We start from the raw sequence: 17,758 nt of genomic DNA on the forward strand, positions 1-17,758 counted from the left end.
TGCTGAAGGTGATTGTTAGTCACTCAGTGAGGTTGAACAACAGTGCAGGATTGTTGAAGATTTCTTTGCTGTTCAGTGATTTTCTTATCTATATACTTAATGTTATCAACAGCATGAAATTATTGTGACATGTAAATTAACAAAAAGGCATGTGGAAATCAAGATATGCCATTGAAAGACAGCATTAGGATATTTGGAGCCATTAATATATGAAGGTGCAGATAATATCTGCCAAAATATCTCGTTATTATGTTTGAATGCTTCTGTGAAGAGCTTTACCTCTTCATGGTGCTTTACCCAGTCTCTGTAAACCACTGTGTCTAATGTAAAATGTAATAATTATCTGAGCACTGTAATGTACTTCTCTTTCACAAGTTCTCAAAGTCAGAAGCATAGCTACATCATTGTGGACTAGGATTATCCAACGAAGCGTGTTTAAACATATTTCAAAATCTAAATCGACTTGTTTATACAGGCAAAAATTAAGAAAATAAGATTTAAAGAATGAGTTCCGAGTGCATATTCAGAGTGTTAATTAATTTGCCTGTTTTGACAATTCTTTTTCCATGTTGGAATTGATTAAAGACTCGGCATTGTGTACATGGTAAATATGAGAGTGCTGCTGTATGCCTTCAAAGAAATCTGTTGTGTTAAATCTTGGAAAGAGATTTGTGTCCTACTTTATTGATATTTAATCAATCCCAATTCCTTTATCATATGTTGTTTTCTTTGCAGTCCAGCAAACTTTTTTTGGAAGGAATTTGGTGTACTAAATGATTTCAGTCCATTGTACAAAAACAATTCACTAAGACTTATTCTTTTTCCAGTGCTTATGAAGGCATCCAAGAGAAGTGTGTTCACTTTGTATTGAAAACCATGATGCTAGGCCTCCTAGGTAAGAGGAGATAAGTGTAAACTGGTGGTTGCAGTGCTCTTTCAAGGAGAAAATATGAAGAACTCTGGTTAGCTGCTTTTTTTTAAAGAACAGCAGAATACATGAGTTCAGAGCTCCCAACACTATTGCTAGGCCTTGTTGGTTAAAGTTCTGGACAACAGATATCAAGGTTCTATGAATAGCCCTATGGGTGATAGGGTTACTATAGGCAACACCCTTCAGTGGAATTGCATTAACTTTTCAGTATGGTTGTCATTGTCTTCGGGAGTGCTGTCTTCTTGGCAAAACATTTTGAATGCCGGATTTCTTTGGAGAAGTAAGTTATCTTGTGATGGATTGCTTTCTTCAGCTGGGCTGATGCATGGCTTTTCCACATCAGTAACACAAAATGGCATGTTGGCTTTATAGCCACCCTGTTTTTCTTGAATATCAGAAAAGGGACAGAGCTGTTTTTTTCATTCCCATTTGTCTAGACAGCTAGAAATACCTGCTGCTTCATTAGTCTGTTGCTTACAGCATTGCACTAAGTTAAAGGCCAAGTATACTGATAGTAAAAGTCCAAGCTGTTTATATACACAAAACAAGCACAAGGATTTGTGGAATTTTAATGTAACATTACCATTAATTAAACTGAGGCCATTGTTCTAAGCCTTAAGTCATCTGCATTTAACTTGAGAGAAAAAAAAAAACACCTTGATGAGTAAGACTGTTACAAGAGCTGACATGGTAACCCACAGTTGACCTTTAAGTTGCAAAACTTTGTGGTAAAACGCAGCCTCTTGTATATATCTGAGGATGTCTGTTCATAGACATAAGTGCCGGTCACCTCAAATGTCCCTTTCTCCCCTTGGCATGATGTTCTGCCATCTGAACACACCATCAATACTGCAATGAAGTGATCCACAGTTAACATAGTTTGAAATTGGCTGTTATACTTTACTGTAGATTAATAGTGAGAATGGAATGCGAAAAGATGAAAATAAAAAAAACAGTTTCAAAATAGTTTAATTTATTTGCATTATGTTTACTTAAATGACAAGGCTGCAGAATTACAGATGCACATCCTGTGCACTGTAGACAACGCTATTAAATGGAATGTGGTGGTGATGTAACCTGATGACTGTGAAATGAGCAGTACATCACACTACCTTAGTATTTGTTACTCCTTTTTGCTGAAACCTGGAAAATAAAGGGCAAATTGCCCCCACCTGGTTCTTTTACCTAAATTACAAAGTGTTTTCTGTTGCTGGGGCTGGTAATTTGCACTCTGCCCCACAGCTTGGGTGGAAATTGAGGCAAATGAAGCATACTAATTATCCATGAACCAGCAGAAACTGTCATTTACAGTGAACCAGGGACATATTCAACAGGTATGCTAGTCCTAGTATTAAAGAAATAAGCTGATCTTGGCACACAGTATGAAATGGAGGGTACAGACCATTTGGACATAGGTGTTTCAATGGACAAACACATTTCTAAGACTGTCATTCTCTTGCACCTTTGTGACAGTGCAAATCTGTTCTCATCTTTTACTAGTCATGAGTTCTTTGTGACCTCCTGTAGGCCCCGATCACCATTGTCTTTGGTAGCTTCACACCCTTATCCAAAGTCTGGTAAATCTTTGCTTCTGCTCATTTTACGCCTAATTAAGTTTCAGCCAGTTTCTCCAGGCTACATACACTGTAGTCAATCTTAGGACACATCATGTTTTCAGCTCCCTAGTTTCTCTGAGGTACATGCAGCAGCTCCCACAATTAGAAAGCTGGATTTTTCAAAAAAGTTTTTAAAATATCCATGTTAATTTACACTTCTCTCTCTTTGTCAGGAAAGTACTTCTCTAATTCAGATGAATAAACTGTAATAGGAAAATGGAGTACATCTGAACATATCAGGCCATTCCTTAATTACTTTAAAACTGTCATGTTTTAAGTGGTGTTATTTTACAGTTGTTATGAGCAATATTTCTAGGAGGAAATGCTGAGAATTCTTAAAGAATTCCTAAAAAAGTATCTAAATAGAAATGATTCTGGTCTTTTTAGAATGCTGTAAAGTTAAAGGTGGTAAGAGATGAGATTTGCTTAGAGTTGTTTCTCAGGATCCTTGCTTTCCTCTTTTTCCCTTTAACAGAGCCGGCGAGTTAAATGCCAGTCTGGTCTAAAACATGCTTTCGAAATCGCAAACATGCATGTTGAAGAATCTGTGTTTGTAATTTTGGCTATCAGTGAGGAAAATAAGATTATAAGATATGAGAGTGTATTAAGTAAAACTCCAAATATGTTGTCAAAAAATATGGGCTGTAGCTTTCCAGTCCAGCATATTCAAACTGAAAGAACCACTTACACGTATTTTTCTTCTCCCCTCATGCTGTCTACAGGCCTCCCTTAAGCCTTGGGCGAAAGCTCGCTGTGTTCAAATATTTAAAGCGAGCTGTCTTCTGAACACCACCAGTGCTGCATTAACTCCCTGCATACAGAGTCTCAAATATGCGACAATCCTATCTTTAAAACATCGAGGGGAGTTAACCTTTTCACAGTTCAACCTCTTCACACTGAAGAAAAGAACTCGAGTATTGTGAGATATGTTTTTTTATATTTGTAAAGTCATGCTTACATGGTAGTGATAAGTAGAACAGTATCCCAAATCTTACAACATTAAATATTAAGTTGTGTATTAAACAATGATTTTCCTGGAGTATCTTATTTTCCAGTTTTAAAAAAGAAAAAACAAAAGGTGACACTTAGTAATGACCTTTTACCTTAGATCCTTGACCTGTGCATTCTCTGATAGGCTGAAGGAGAAAAATATACCTTATTACACAAAGCTTCATTATTTGTAATAGATATTTATTAGATATTTGATGCAAAGCAACATTTTAAATTACATTTTGTATCTTGTATGAACTGGTATTGTGTGACAGAAAATTGACATATTTTAAAAGTATATAGTTACAAGTCAAGCAAAATAAATATTTAGCGAATCCTTTATCGCCTTTTTTCTGCGCAGTCTGTCAGTTACATTACCCACAGTGCATAACAGATAGAATCTCTGCCTTTTGCATATTTCAAAGGTTATTTTAGTTCAGTGCAGGCGAGCAGGTGACATAGATTGCAAGTGACCTTTTCGAATAAAAAGGCAATAGGATGAAATTCCTTGTTACTGAGACAACCTGAAATTAGACCTAAAGTTTTTTATCTTTTCGTTTTCTGAAATGTTTGAGTGAAGTTTAAGATCAGTTAAATATAATCTCTGATTATATACAAGTTCAGATACAAATTTTCTTTATTTTTCCTGGTTGGTAGTCACTGTAACAAAATGATAATTTATGTAAATACTTGCTTAATATGCTGAGTTAAATATGCTGTATGGAGCGAAAATCTTTGCTATTGGCTTGACATTGCACAGTAAAATTATTATATTCGACTAGTTTACATCTGATATTCTTTTATTCACCATATCTTCTAGACATACTGTACTCATATTACCATTCATAAACAAATCTGTGATTTTACACACCAAGTGTAAGAGAGGTGAAGAAGTACATTTTGTATTTATGGAAGAGGTTGTTAAATCCTGGCTGGCTTATTCAGTAAGGACTTTCTGAAGCCATTTAGTAGAATTAGTGCATCCAAATTAAATTGGTTTAAGTTCCTAAAAAGTTAAACTTCATATTGTTCAATACCATTCACAAATTTTGAGATGTCTTAGTTAGGTTATATTCCTTGTTAGACATTAGGTACAAAACCATTAACAAAACATAATTTTGAAGGGATCTACTTTTTTCAAAACATCATGCAGAATAATGTTTTAGGAATTGTTGTACAATGTTTCTTTGCATTTGTATTCTTTGCATTTCACCTTTTTTATGTATCTATGGCTTGTTGTGTCTGTTTCATTTTTACTTTTTTCTAATTGCTCTTCTGTTTCTTTTTTATGCTTTTGTGTTATTGTATACTGGTAACAAAAACCTGTCCCCCCCCCCCCCCCCCCATAAAAAACCAAAAACAAAAAAGGAGCCGTATGGGAACATGAGGTGCTAACGGCTGATTTCCAAGGAGCTTATTTGAAAAACACAAACACAGGCACGTTCATGAGCGGAAATGTCCTGCACGAGTGTGCAGAGCTCAGTGAAGGTGAGGGTGGCTGGGCTTTGCGCACAGCAGGAATCACTCGTTCCTTTGTGATGATGAGGAGAGAAAGCAGGCCTCATCGACCCTGGCTGCTGACCCAGCCCTGGGCGCACTCGGTGACAGCTCCTGACTGCCAGGAAGCTGCAAGCCATCGCTGTCCCAGACCCGCCCAGCAGGGGGCATTTCAGGCTTTGTGGGGCACAGTGTGTGTGTGTGCCTTCCGGGTATCAAGAGCTTTTACAGGAGGTAGAAGACAAGATAAGTAAGAGGGAAAAGGAAAGGTGCATGCCCTCACTACTATTACTGCAGGAGCCAAGAGCACTTAGGATTAATGGTGCAACAAAGATACAGTACTGCAAACTGACAGTGGCTCGAAGTCTAAAGCGAACAGGCATTGTGTTTACACAGTAAACACCTTAAAAGGCAATCAAATAGAAGGGGTGAGAGTGAAGAGAAGAGAAGTGTTAAACCATTGAAACTATTCTATAATATTTATAATATTTAATATTCTGTAAGATTTTCTCCTAAATTTTCCTTAAAGCAGAAAGGGACTAGGTGAGCTGGCTTAAATTTATCCCTCTTTTCTAATCAATAACCACTTTTGTCTCCCAACAAGAACCGCATCCTATATTGACCAGAAACGAGGTCAAGACATGCAAGAGTGTCTGACAGCTAAACAGTTTTGCAGTAATTGTCTCTATGTTTGGTTCCTCCTAGATCCACATTTTTGACTTTCCTTTTGTAACGAAAAGCTTTGCTAGGACAGCTGTGACTGCATCAGTAAATCAAACATGATTGCAATTATAAAAAAAGAAATGTAATTTTTTATTGGATCTAATGTTTTAATAATTGTTACCCAGTTTAAATATTTTATTTAATATTCTTAATAGTTTAGAAGTGCATGTATTGAAAATGTTACAGCCATACCTTACTATACATCTGCAAACTGGAAAAAGGTCTCTTAATAAATTAATACCCAGTGCTTAAGTTATAAGGGAACATGTTGTGGGCTGTGGAATTCCTTTGATGCTGTACTTAAAGTGAGGTTATTTCCTTAATCTCTGTTGTGTGAAATTGTGGTATTTAGGTCTAAAATAAGTGATACGTGCACAACTTAACTGAATAAAGTCTTTTACAAGTCGTTTTATAAAGGTCTCTCTTTCTTTTTGTGAAAATCGAATTTCTGTTTGTATCACTTGTACATACTGTACACGTATCTGCATGGGATTTTCAAATCACATGATAGGTCTGCTGGCCTAGACTTGTGAAAGAAGTCACCAAAGCAGCAAACGTGCATGTGGAACCCAAGAGCAGCCAAGCAGGCAAGTCGTAGTTACCTCATGTAATGATCCCGTCCAGTTTTGAAGGAACCCTGTCTATATAATAATGTTTTAAAGAATCCAGGCATTGAAGTTCCTAGGATTTTCTACTTGCTGCTCCAGATCCTTGAATGCAGAGAAACCTTTCTTGAGATGGACTTTTTCTGTTTTGCTGCACATATATATTTGTCAAGGCACATATATATTTTTCATCCCAGTTTAACAAATGTCGAAATCTTACCAGATCTGCCTCTGAAACTTACGTAATGTTTGCTCTTTGCAAAATGTATTTTTGTTGTATTTTCCCGCACACTCCAGTGGAAATTGTGCTATTTGAAATATAATTATTGAACTTCTATTGACAGACAGACAATACTTCCTCTTGCATGGTTGCCATATTCATGTCCTCATTCTGTTTTGTACCCAACTGCTTTATCCTTTGCAGTGTCCCAGTAATGTTGAGACATTTGAATTTGAGAATAATATAGCAAATCTTCTTGAGGTTAGCAGATGACCTTGTTTTACCTATACAAAACCGTTATAATCAAACAGCTAGTCTATACTGTATATTCAAGATTCAGCAGTCAAAGCCAATATGTATTGAACCCCAGTGATGTTTTTCCCATTCCAACCGAAAATATATATTTTTCTGGCATGTGATATTATCTAATTGTTTTAAAATTGTTGAAATGTCTGTTAGAGCAGCACTAAATAAAAAAAGTCTGAACCTGAGATGGCTCAGAAGAGATGAATATACTGACAACAAATTGTTCTGTTCTATTATGTAAATAAACCGGCCTTCTGTAGGGAGCTGTTTAATCTCATGTACCCACAGTGTGTTTTTGATCGCACATTTTATTACCCTGTTCTTAAGAGAAAAGCTCAGGTGAAATGGTAGTACTGCATCTTTAAATCTTGGTGACCTTTTCCCTCAGTGTTGCACATGCTCAGTTCATTGACTTAGCCTCCTGCCAAACTGAGGGTGTGTGACTTCTAGATACCAGTGTGATTTTCACTGAGGATTACTTATATGATATTGATTTTTTAAACAAAATTCACGCTACAGTACGCTTTCAAAGCCAAGCTGAGGCTTGATCAATGCATTGTTTTTTTTAATTACACTTCAGTGATTTTAAAACATCAAATGTTTCTGAGGAGCATTAACAAGGAAACAACCTTATAGTAGCTTTCTTTACAGCAGAATCAGCCTGCTAACCATGTGTACATAATGATTCCTGTTGTGAGGCTGAGGTGCTTAAATATAGATGGTGCTGCTACTGAATTTATTTAAAAAAACTTCTAGATACAGCTGAAAGGGAAATTTAAAGAAGGTATGATAGTTACACAAGACAATATTTAAGTAAATACCTGAAAAGTGCTATGTAAATACAGTACAAGTTTCTTCTGATTATTATTTTTATTATCATTATTATAATTGATGCCTGTGTTACCGCTATTTCACATACAGTCTCTCATATTAGGAGACCCAATTTTTCAAGTCCTACTGCAGTTTTACACTCTATCATTTTAATGGTCATGTTTTGCAAAATTTGCATACATTGCTGTGAATATATTTAATTGTAATGCGTAAGGAACAATCAGCATAGACACAAATGCGAATGATAGCTTTCCTGTTCAAGACAGGGTCATTTGAAAACTAATAATTACTTCATAAATTGTTCATAGATTTTGTTTGTTTTCTTTTCCCCCCCCCTAACACATTCTTCAGAATTTTTTTTTTCTTTATCAACAGCCCAGAGCAGTTATCAGCTTTGACAAGCTATTGAAAAGTATTGTGCAAACAATGAAGTTAAATTGTGCATGAACTCATATACACATATACATCCTGCAGATAAGCTTGTTTGGGCTACTGGGAGCAATTTCTCCGCCCTGGGGAAGAGCAAACTCAAGTGGTCTTCAAGCTCTCCACTTGTAGGAGCGCTGTTCATTTGTTTTCTTGTAAACAGCAACACTTGGAACTCGGACAAAGAGTACAAGCACCTTTATTAAGATTGAGATAAGTATCTATGTGTGGACAGGAGCATTCCTTTATTTGTAGCTTAAGGGAAGCTGTGCAGAATCAAGTGTATTCAGAGGCTCTTGAAGCAAATTACAGGCCTGTTTAAACCTTAGGATGGAGAACCCTGATGGTATTATTTCTCAAGTGCCAAGGGCCCCAAACCTGATCCAGTTAATAAAGAAACCCTCTTAACCCCCTTTAACACTTTCTACTTTACCTTCTTTGGATTTATTTGAAGGGCACTTATTAAATGTTCTTTTGTTGAAAATGTTGGCACAAGCTGACTAAGAAAGATTAGAGTTCATGTGGAGCAAGTTGTCGTGGTAAACCATTGAATTTAATGACTTTGGTGTGTCACCAGTGTATTGCTGACACTAAGAGTACATGGTAATAAATAGTTAAAACATCATTCTTTTATCCACTTTTCATGTTGTATGCGAGCCCGACCCATAGTTTAGAATTTCCAAAATATTTCACTGAAACATTCCAAGTTAATGAATCTTGCTTTGGTCCCATGTGCACTGGAGAGATCGTGCATGTTTTTTTAATGCTTTATTTTGGTTAATGTCAGTTACTTTAAAATGGCAGTGTGTTTCAATAATTTAAAGGTTAATAGGTGTAGGTTTTATGTTGTCATTCTCATTTTGAGACCTTCTCCAAGTAGACAACAAGCGGCTTGAACATTAATTTTTAAATGTTTTTCTTCAAATATTTTAAGAAACCGTTCTAGTTAAAATTGCTAGCACATTCATTGTTAGTGTTGGTTTCAATGTTTTATGTTTTGCTAATGTCTAATTTGATGATTTGGACATGCAGTGTAACCCACATAATCCTCTTAGCATTAAATAAGAATCTGAAAGAATTACTTACCTGCAAGAGGTGGTTTCAGTTATATTTATTTTTAAAAGATTGGTCTCATAATAGTTAGATCTTTACGTGATAGCAATTACAATAAAAAACAAACCTAAGGTCTGAAATTTGCATTTTAAATTATTCTCATTTTCTGAGTTTCTTGGACACAGCTGCAGTACGAATTTAGCAGCAGTTTGTCATTTGGCATCTTTTATTTACGTAGCAAACTCCACAAAACCAACTCACGCATATAGTTTATTAAAATGAACAGACTAGAATTACTGAGATCTAGAACACATCTGCTGCAGAGAACTGTACGGCGTATAATTGTATCCTGTCATATTTAAGTACTTCTTTAAAGCAAAAATTGTGACAATTTGTTTCTCTGTCTCTTCTTCTCCATCTCTCCTTCCCTCCCTCTCTCTCTAATTCTCCACTGCTCCCTCGCTTCTGTTTCTCTTAAAATTCTCCGTCTGTACAGAGACTGCACTTGCCTCCAGACTTGTCAGACACAGTGAGCCGTTTGAGCAAACAGGATCTGGCAGAATCGGCCAAACTGCTGAGACTGGGATGTGGCACTACAGCCACAGGCAAGAAGCACCTGGACTTCTAGTGGTTTTTATTTAACCCTTTCACTTGCCATTTACATGACATTCTAATTATGGCTGGATGTTGTATTGCCAATTAATCCTGACCTATTCTTTCAGTATTTTTTCCTAAATTCCAGAATTTAGGGGAAATGTTAAGAATGTATACTCCTGAAAATATTAAGAATGTATTCTCTTCCATCAGGTAAAAATACATATTTTTCGTGTTGCAAACCACAAGGTAAATACCATTGGGAACCTTTGGTGTTCCAGAGACAAGCATGTGAATTCTGCAGTTTAGTGCCATGATAGTTTTCTTGATATTTTACATTAAAAGGCATTAATTGTGATGCTACAAGACTGGCTTGCAGACAGCAGCAAAATGGTGTATGGTTTCTTGTTTATCCCTGCACTCCAATCTGGAGATGTTTTGTTTGCAGTTCAAAGGGAAGTGTTTTTCTGATGAAAACAGATTGTCCCTGTAAATGATGTCATCGGGATTTCATGACACATGGTTGATGCACAGTACTACATCAGTACTTGTGATATTTTTAAGAACATTTCAAAGCAACCAGTGTCATTTCACCTGCAAATTACATTGAATAGAATTTTGCTGTTGTGCCTTATAATAGGTTTGTCACTGTTATCTTTCATGACACTCATGTGAAATAAGATGTATTGTGTTAATATTTGCTGTAAAATGTATTTCTGAATAAAAGTTAAGAAAAAAGCTTATAATTTAAGATACTTTTTTTTTTTGCAGAATCGAAACAGAGTCTTGACGATAAAACTAAAGATTAAATGGTAGGTGGTATTGGGTCTCTATCAATAAAAAGCCAGTAAAGGTATGCTCCCTGCAGCAAAATGAACACTTAAGGCTGAGTGAGCATTGCTACCTTATTAAATGTGCCTTGTGTTCAGCCACCTTTCTGTAGCCTGACCTGCAATTCACCTTTGCACTTTTCAGCATGATACCATACTCTAGGTAAAGGTACTACATTTGTTCCAAAACATGTTAGCTCTGCTTATTTCTCTGAAAGTATTGTGGGTGTACACCAGTATATTATTTCCAGCTACCAATATATGTGATTGAATTCAGCTCCCTAAACTTTCATTATTTAAACATTAATGTGCATTTAAACATTAATTACTTGATTATTTTCCAAAAACCTCTGGTATTTCTAGAAATGAGCATATTGCCTTCATCTGTAAAAATGTAGGCGGTTTTTTAGTTGTTCTTGGTACAATGCAAATGCTGAGGCTTATTGAATATAAGTCTGTTGTCATTTAGCTTTAACAGCTATTGACAAGCACCAAAAGAACAATGCTTAGTAAACTGATATGACTATGGAGTCTTTGTTTTATATGATAGCAAAGGTTTAGTCAGAAATGAAGATACAGCATGCGTAATGCTATGGAACATAACACTGTTTTTCTGAATAAAAAACAGGTTCATAATTAACTCACTCCAACTATTTTGAAAGCCTTTCTCTTTTCTTCGAATGTGTCATTAAAAAGAAACATCTTTGTTGTGTTTTATTTTCTCTCCCAACTTTTTGTGGAACAAAATGTTGCTCATTTTTAAATTGGTGAACACACGAGGTCAGGTTGTCACATGTCACTTAATTACTCCCTCTTGGTTTCCTGTGGTAGGGTGAAGCATTTTATCTCAATGACACGTTCCTCCACAGCTTACATTTTGCTATGAAATTATTACAGTGGCTAAGGGTCATCTGACAGATGGAATGCCTGTCAATCACAGATGTCAGGATCACTTGGTTTGTGATGGACAATGAAATATGAATGCTGTCTTCCAAGAACTAGTTTGAGTCACTGCTGCACCACACCCTGCCTGCATGTACAGAACATGCAAGCCAAATGATCAGTGCATTACAGAATTTAAAAACTTAGAACCATTTTAATATAAATATAACTGGACTGCCATGTTGTTCATGAGCTTTAGTATACTGTTGGCATACCTGTTATTGATTTTGAAAAAGGCTAACAGAGTGGTCACCAATCTAGTCATCAATTCTATGGTCCCTTCCTAAGCAAAGATAGATTATCACCTTGTCTTGAACAAAATTAATAAAAATAATTCAGTCCACCATACTAAATATTATTAAATATAAAATTATAGTGCAACAGAAACCTGAAAAAAAGTTACGTTTTATCACTGCACTTAAATATATGAAAACTTAATCCATTAATTACTATGTTGATGAATCTTGCTGCTTTACAGTTTATTAAGTGTACTTAATGCTTGGGGATCTGCTGTGTCCGTGCTATGATGCCTCTTAAAATGGGATTGCATTTTGTTTGGACTCCAAATGTACATTTTTTTAAATTGACAATTAACCAAGGTGCATGAACCAGCAGTCCTCAACAGCAAGCCTTATGAAGCAATTTATTGTCTTGCTGCTATACATAACACCCATAACAAAATTTCTGCACTCTGCTGTCTGAAATCAGGATTCCTCCCTACCTTGTGGTAATTGACTGCAGTAGAAGAAATTTAATTTTGAAATCTTTAAACATATTTTTAAATCCTCAACCGTTTTTGCATTAATTTTTTTTTCCCTGGTTTCATTTTGAGAATTTAGTTTTTTGTTGTAAGTGTGAACACAGTCACCACTTGTTAACATCAAAGGCAACAGTGTTGCATAAAAAATCTGTCTGGTCTTTTGGACTTTTATGCAGATACACAGATACTGTATAACAACAATGTTATTATGTATATTTCCAAAGCTACAATTTCAGTAAGCTCATATCGTTGACTAAAATAAAGTCTTCGGTTGGAATGTATTTATTTTTTTACTTTTCAGGTGAAAGCTTTCTTTTTAGCTCAGGTCTTAATTGTATACATTGATACTAATTAGAAAGCAAAACTGAAATAATCAACAGAGTATTTTGAAATAATGCTATACATAGTCAATACATTTTTATTACTAAATTAATTGTTTTGCTAAATTAAATTAATTTGTGTAAACTGACCGCGTTTCTACAATGCTTTTTCTCTTGTCTTTGTTTATAGTCTATGAATATGGGCTATATTTACAAAAATGTTGATTGATCTAAGTGTCTGCTGGTTTTCATTTCTCCCCAGAGGGTGTGTTGTGACTAGTTGATTGTAGCCACAGTGTGAGACCGTATACAGTTGCTACAGAGCTGGAAGACACAAGTTATAGTTTTTCCTGTCAAGTATTTTTGGGGAGTGTTGCTATTGTATGTATGGTTTATTAATCTGAAATTTTGTATAAATGCTGAATATCATGAATTTGCTCATGAATATATTCCACAAATCAGAAAAGACTAATGAAAATTGGGAGAAAGTACATTTAGGACTAGGAATGAGTGGCACTTCTTCACACAAAGAGTTGTGGGGCTCAAGAGAGACCCCATTGTGTTATTGAAGCCGATGTCCCCAGGTCTTCTTTCAAGCAGTGGCTGGATGAGCTCCTCTGATCTGTCAGGTGAATGTTTTCCCATCAAGTATGTTCTTGTTTTCCTAATCCAGAGAGTAATTTTTCACTTATGTGCATTTTATTATCCTCGAATTGATACAGAAAATATGTGGATTCCAGATCATTATTAAGAGTCTCTTCTGTTTCATCCTGAATAAATCTTTTTTGTAATTTAGTTGTAAAAGCAGAGGAAAATATCGTAAGGCACAGTTAAATCCAAGTCACTTGCTTTTATTTGTACAGTGCTTTGCATTTGTGAAACAAAGTGTTTCCTATATTTCAGCCACCTCAGGCTCAACCACATAAATCATTATGTGATGACAACCCCACTACACAGCAGATAAGGTGGTGAAGTGAGAAAATACTTAAACTGGATTAAGGGAGAAATGCAAGTAGGTCACCTTGATCACCCCTACTTTCACGGACAGTGCCATGAGATTTTCACTGAAAAAGTAGTGGGAACTCCCTCCTCCAGTACATTTGGGTATTCTGATCCAGAGGAAAGTGATGTCATCTAGCCTACCAACTCCACATCCAGCAGAAACTCTCATCCCAGTACTGATCAGGTCCACCCATGCTTAGTTTCTGAGACCTGACAAGAGAATTACAAGGTGCTTAAGTTAAAACTACTCTACAGCCTAATATATGTAACAATGTTGTATTCACATAAGGTCTTTCATCATAGGCCACTCAGGTCAGTATGTACATGAAATAAAGTACAAAATGTTCATTGCTGTGATACAATATGTATTTAGCATGATGCAGGTAGGTTGTCATTGAATAAACTTGGTTGTATTTGCGTGAGCAGTTCCCAGCTTCCTGGAGTTGTTCACATGGGCATTTAGCGCAAGGCCATCCACAGTCAGCTGCAGCAGCAGACAGCTGGTATACGGTCCTTCTAATGCTGCTTCTGGTGGTGTTTGCAGACTTATATCTTTTATCTGAGAACATAATCCCTTTGCATTCCTCAGGAATTGCTGTCCTTTTCAGCCATCCCAGGAAACAAAGAAAAGGGTGTTGATGTCTGTGCTGCTTGGACTACTGAGTTTTTGCTCTCTTTTTGTTGACAGCAGAGTTGTTCACAGTATACACGTCCAAGGAGGGGATGCTGTCATCTCCGTTTTCAAGCTCAACTCTCAGAACCTTCATTTGAAAGTAGAGGATTGGGAAATAGAATCTTAAATGTCTTCACTCATCTCCATTGCTTCAATAGTGGCATCATAAGTCCTCTAATGTGTGGAAGTCAGCCTACACATTTGACAAACTGACTTCACATGCCAGGTGACTTTCAGTCTAAATATTTGTTTTCTAAATAAATGCTTGTACATTAATGTAGAAAACACGTATCTCCCTGAGCCAGGTGGATAGACAGCTAACTCTGGGATAAAAGAATAACCAGGAAGAGCTGTCACTCAACATCCTGTGTTCTTAATCCCACACAAGCATTTCTGGGAGTGGCAGAGAATCCCACAGGATCTTCCCCACACGTTGAGTCTTTCTGGATCTCTGTACCAGTGCAAACAGCTTTGACTTCTGTTGGGCCTGAGAGCTGAGGTGTCGCCTTGTTTATAGCAGGAGTTTCTACAGTTGTGTTTCAGTGTGAACTAAACATACAGCTGCATGTTATTTGTGGGTGTACTGTGTCACCTAATCAAACCTTTAAAGATAGGTGTTAGAATCAGAAATATTTGTATAGCTATGGTGTGGTGATGCCAAGTGATTATATATGTACATATAGATGGTCCTGTTATAATTTGCGATGTGCATGCATGTGCGTATATGTGTGACTAATTAACTGCTTCAGAAACCCAGTCACATGTCAGAAACACAGAAGTCTGTATCCCAATTAGGTCATAGCTTGTCTGTTCTGAGGTGGAATGACTTCTAAACGATTTTACATATTAACTAAAAATAGCTAGAAAGGGGCCTAGAATGTTTCCTTCTCGATGACTTTTTTTTTCGTGAGTATATATTGTATGTGCTCTGCTTTCCTCCCACAGTACAGAGATGTGCTGTTACTGTTAATCGGCCCTGGTGTGAGTGTGTGTGCATGTGTCTGTCTGTGTTTGCTCAGCAATGGACTGGTGTCCCATCTCGTCTTGCGTCTGTTGCTTGCTGGGATAGTCTCTGGCTCCCCCGTGACCCTCTTCTGGATAAAGCAGTTAGAAAATGGATGTATTGTAAGGGGGTTTTTTTTGCATTATTTACCTATTGTTTGCACTCAATGCTTTTTAAAGTTTGTCTTGTCACTCCATATTACTTCCATTAGTAAAGGAAGAGCAAATCCTTATTAAAATGTTCCACACTGTGGGCGTATTTGAATGTGAAAAGACTTACGTCCGTTTTTATGTCAACATTTTGACCAAACAGGATATTAGTTGTATTTGTGTTATCACATCTCTTCCTTTTCAAGATTTAGAGAGTGTTCATCTGATTGCATAAGCATTCATTCTTTACTGTGATCAATGATGGGGTCTTTATCTTCCTGATTATAGTAATCTCTATTTGCTAAATCTCTGTTAAACTTCAAAAAGAACTGTTGTCAGTACAGGAAACAACAGATGCCTGAGGGAAAATCATAAATCATTAAACTAAAAATGTTTTGAGGCTAGTTTTAAAGTTGTCCAAAATGTTCTGATTTTTGAAAAAGAAATGTGTTCTGTGGTCTAGGAGTATAGAGACCATTTCACCCTTGCTCTGTAGTCTGAACCACAGGACAGAAAAGGTACCTACTGTATATGAGACCAAAAATAATTCAGACTGAGCATGTAACTAAACAATACATCAGACATATAAAGGCAGGGAAATATTTAATGTAATTTATAAACTCAGTTGGAAGCCAGTGCAGAGATGCAATGACAGGAGTGATATAAGCAACAGGAACAAGTAAGGTTTTATTCCATGGTGAAAAGAGAAGAAAAGAAACACAATGAAAGAAACATGGTGATTCTTCTCTTCTCTTTTTAGCACGGAAATAACCTTTACTTGTTCCTTTGCAGCCTATGTATGCTAACACAGCTGCCTATTTGAACTATATAAGCAACAGGCCAAGTCCTGAATGTTTTAAAGGAATTTTACAATACTGTTGCCAATAATTAGTGATCGTTTCTGCAATATTTTGCAGTGATTCCGAAGTTTACAGTTGCTTCATATACTTTAGGTTAGTTTCATTCTGTCATTAGGGTACTGCACCTTTATAGTAGGTATGAGGTTAATTTTAGATGGCTCATGCCTGTGTGTGTGTAAAGAAGCAGGGTGCTGAACAAAAAGAGGTAGAAACAAAGAGGAAGCAGCTTATAGTACATATTGTTTCTGTAGACTGGTACAATCCCTCAGTTGAGAACATAATATTTTTAGCCTTCCAAGTCAGTTTTACGTTCAAAAAGCAAGAACTTCCACATCCGGTAGACAAAACAGATAGAAAGGTAAAGTACCCTCACCATTTCATGGAAGAGGAATGGATGTCATAGGAACTTATACACCCCTTGGCAGCTTCCTTCAAAGTTGTAAAACACTCCTGTACTGAGTTACCTGCTTGTTAAGACGTGTACACAAGTACAATCGAATAGTTATGTTCAGTAAGGTGATCTGGGTCACAGCGGATCATAACTATGCCATTTAAGATATTGTTCTTACAGAAAATATGGCATAGAAATAAATCTGTAATTGTTTTTGTGCTCTCCTTGAAATTGCAATTTGCATGGCTTTCCTTCCAGAGGTGTTATAATCATAATGCTGTGAATTATTTCATTCATGGTCAGTTATTGTACCACTCAAGTAAACAGATAGCTCCAGAAGTTCATTATTGCTTAACATGATGTTAAGAAAATAAAATTAACATATTCGAAAAATGAAGGGAAATTGCAAGCCCAAACAGATATTTAAGAAAAAGATTTTTGGACTAGAACTGCATAGTATCTGAATACTTGCCACTCACGTGATTTGTATTGGATATTTCACATGTGTTAGAGATTCCCTCTGAGTTTACGTATTGGATATAAGAGCAGAACAGCAAGGCATGATGTATACATCTTCTAAGTACAGTAGGAGAATGTCGAACACTTGGGCAAGTATGACAGCATAATATTCTTCATTTTGGTTCAGCCATTGAAATTTAAAGAAAATAAATAACTGACTTTAATCTGAAGGTAACTGAAAAGTTTAATCAAAATAATTTACTTTAAAAGAAATTGGCAAAAGAACAAGTGATTAGGTTTGTATTTACGTTGTTGTTGAACTTGATATCCAGGAAACAAAGAATGTATGTAACTCAAACGCTGGCACTATGGGATGTGCTGCTTGTTATGGTGGTCTTTTGGGTGGGGGTGTTGTGGGCTGATTTTGAAAATGTTTGATTGGAAGGCCTGACAAAAACCTTGCTGTTGTTCTTTCACTAGCACATATCATACAGAAAAGGTCTTCAGGATGCAACTGGTAGATCTAGATGCTGGTAAAGGTCACTGGAAATGTTTATGTTTATGCTGTATGAATTTG

General features: G+C 36.3%; 1 protein-coding gene across 5 annotated transcripts in view; it reads left to right on the forward strand.

Moving 5' to 3' along the window:
- Positions 1–17,758, forward strand: part of elp4 (elongator acetyltransferase complex subunit 4) — a 134,979-nt gene that overhangs the window by 61,946 nt on the left and 55,275 nt on the right. Inside the window, exon 10 of one of the 5 annotated variants that reach the window (XM_006642631.3) lies at positions 9,695–10,525. The exons of 2 other annotated variants lie outside the window; for them this stretch is intronic. In XM_006642631.3, coding sequence (XP_006642694.2) covers positions 9,695–9,826 — 132 coding nt within the window. In that variant the 3' untranslated portion in view covers positions 9,827–10,525. Of the gene's footprint in view, positions 1–3,269; positions 3,556–9,694; positions 10,526–17,758 lie in introns of those variants that run through there. 2 more of the 5 variants (XM_015338312.2, XM_015338311.2) reach the window with 2 other exon arrangements.

This window comes from Lepisosteus oculatus, chromosome 21, assembly GCF_040954835.1.
Source record: "Lepisosteus oculatus isolate fLepOcu1 chromosome 21, fLepOcu1.hap2, whole genome shotgun sequence".
NCBI lineage: Eukaryota > Metazoa > Chordata > Actinopteri > Semionotiformes > Lepisosteidae > Lepisosteus > Lepisosteus oculatus.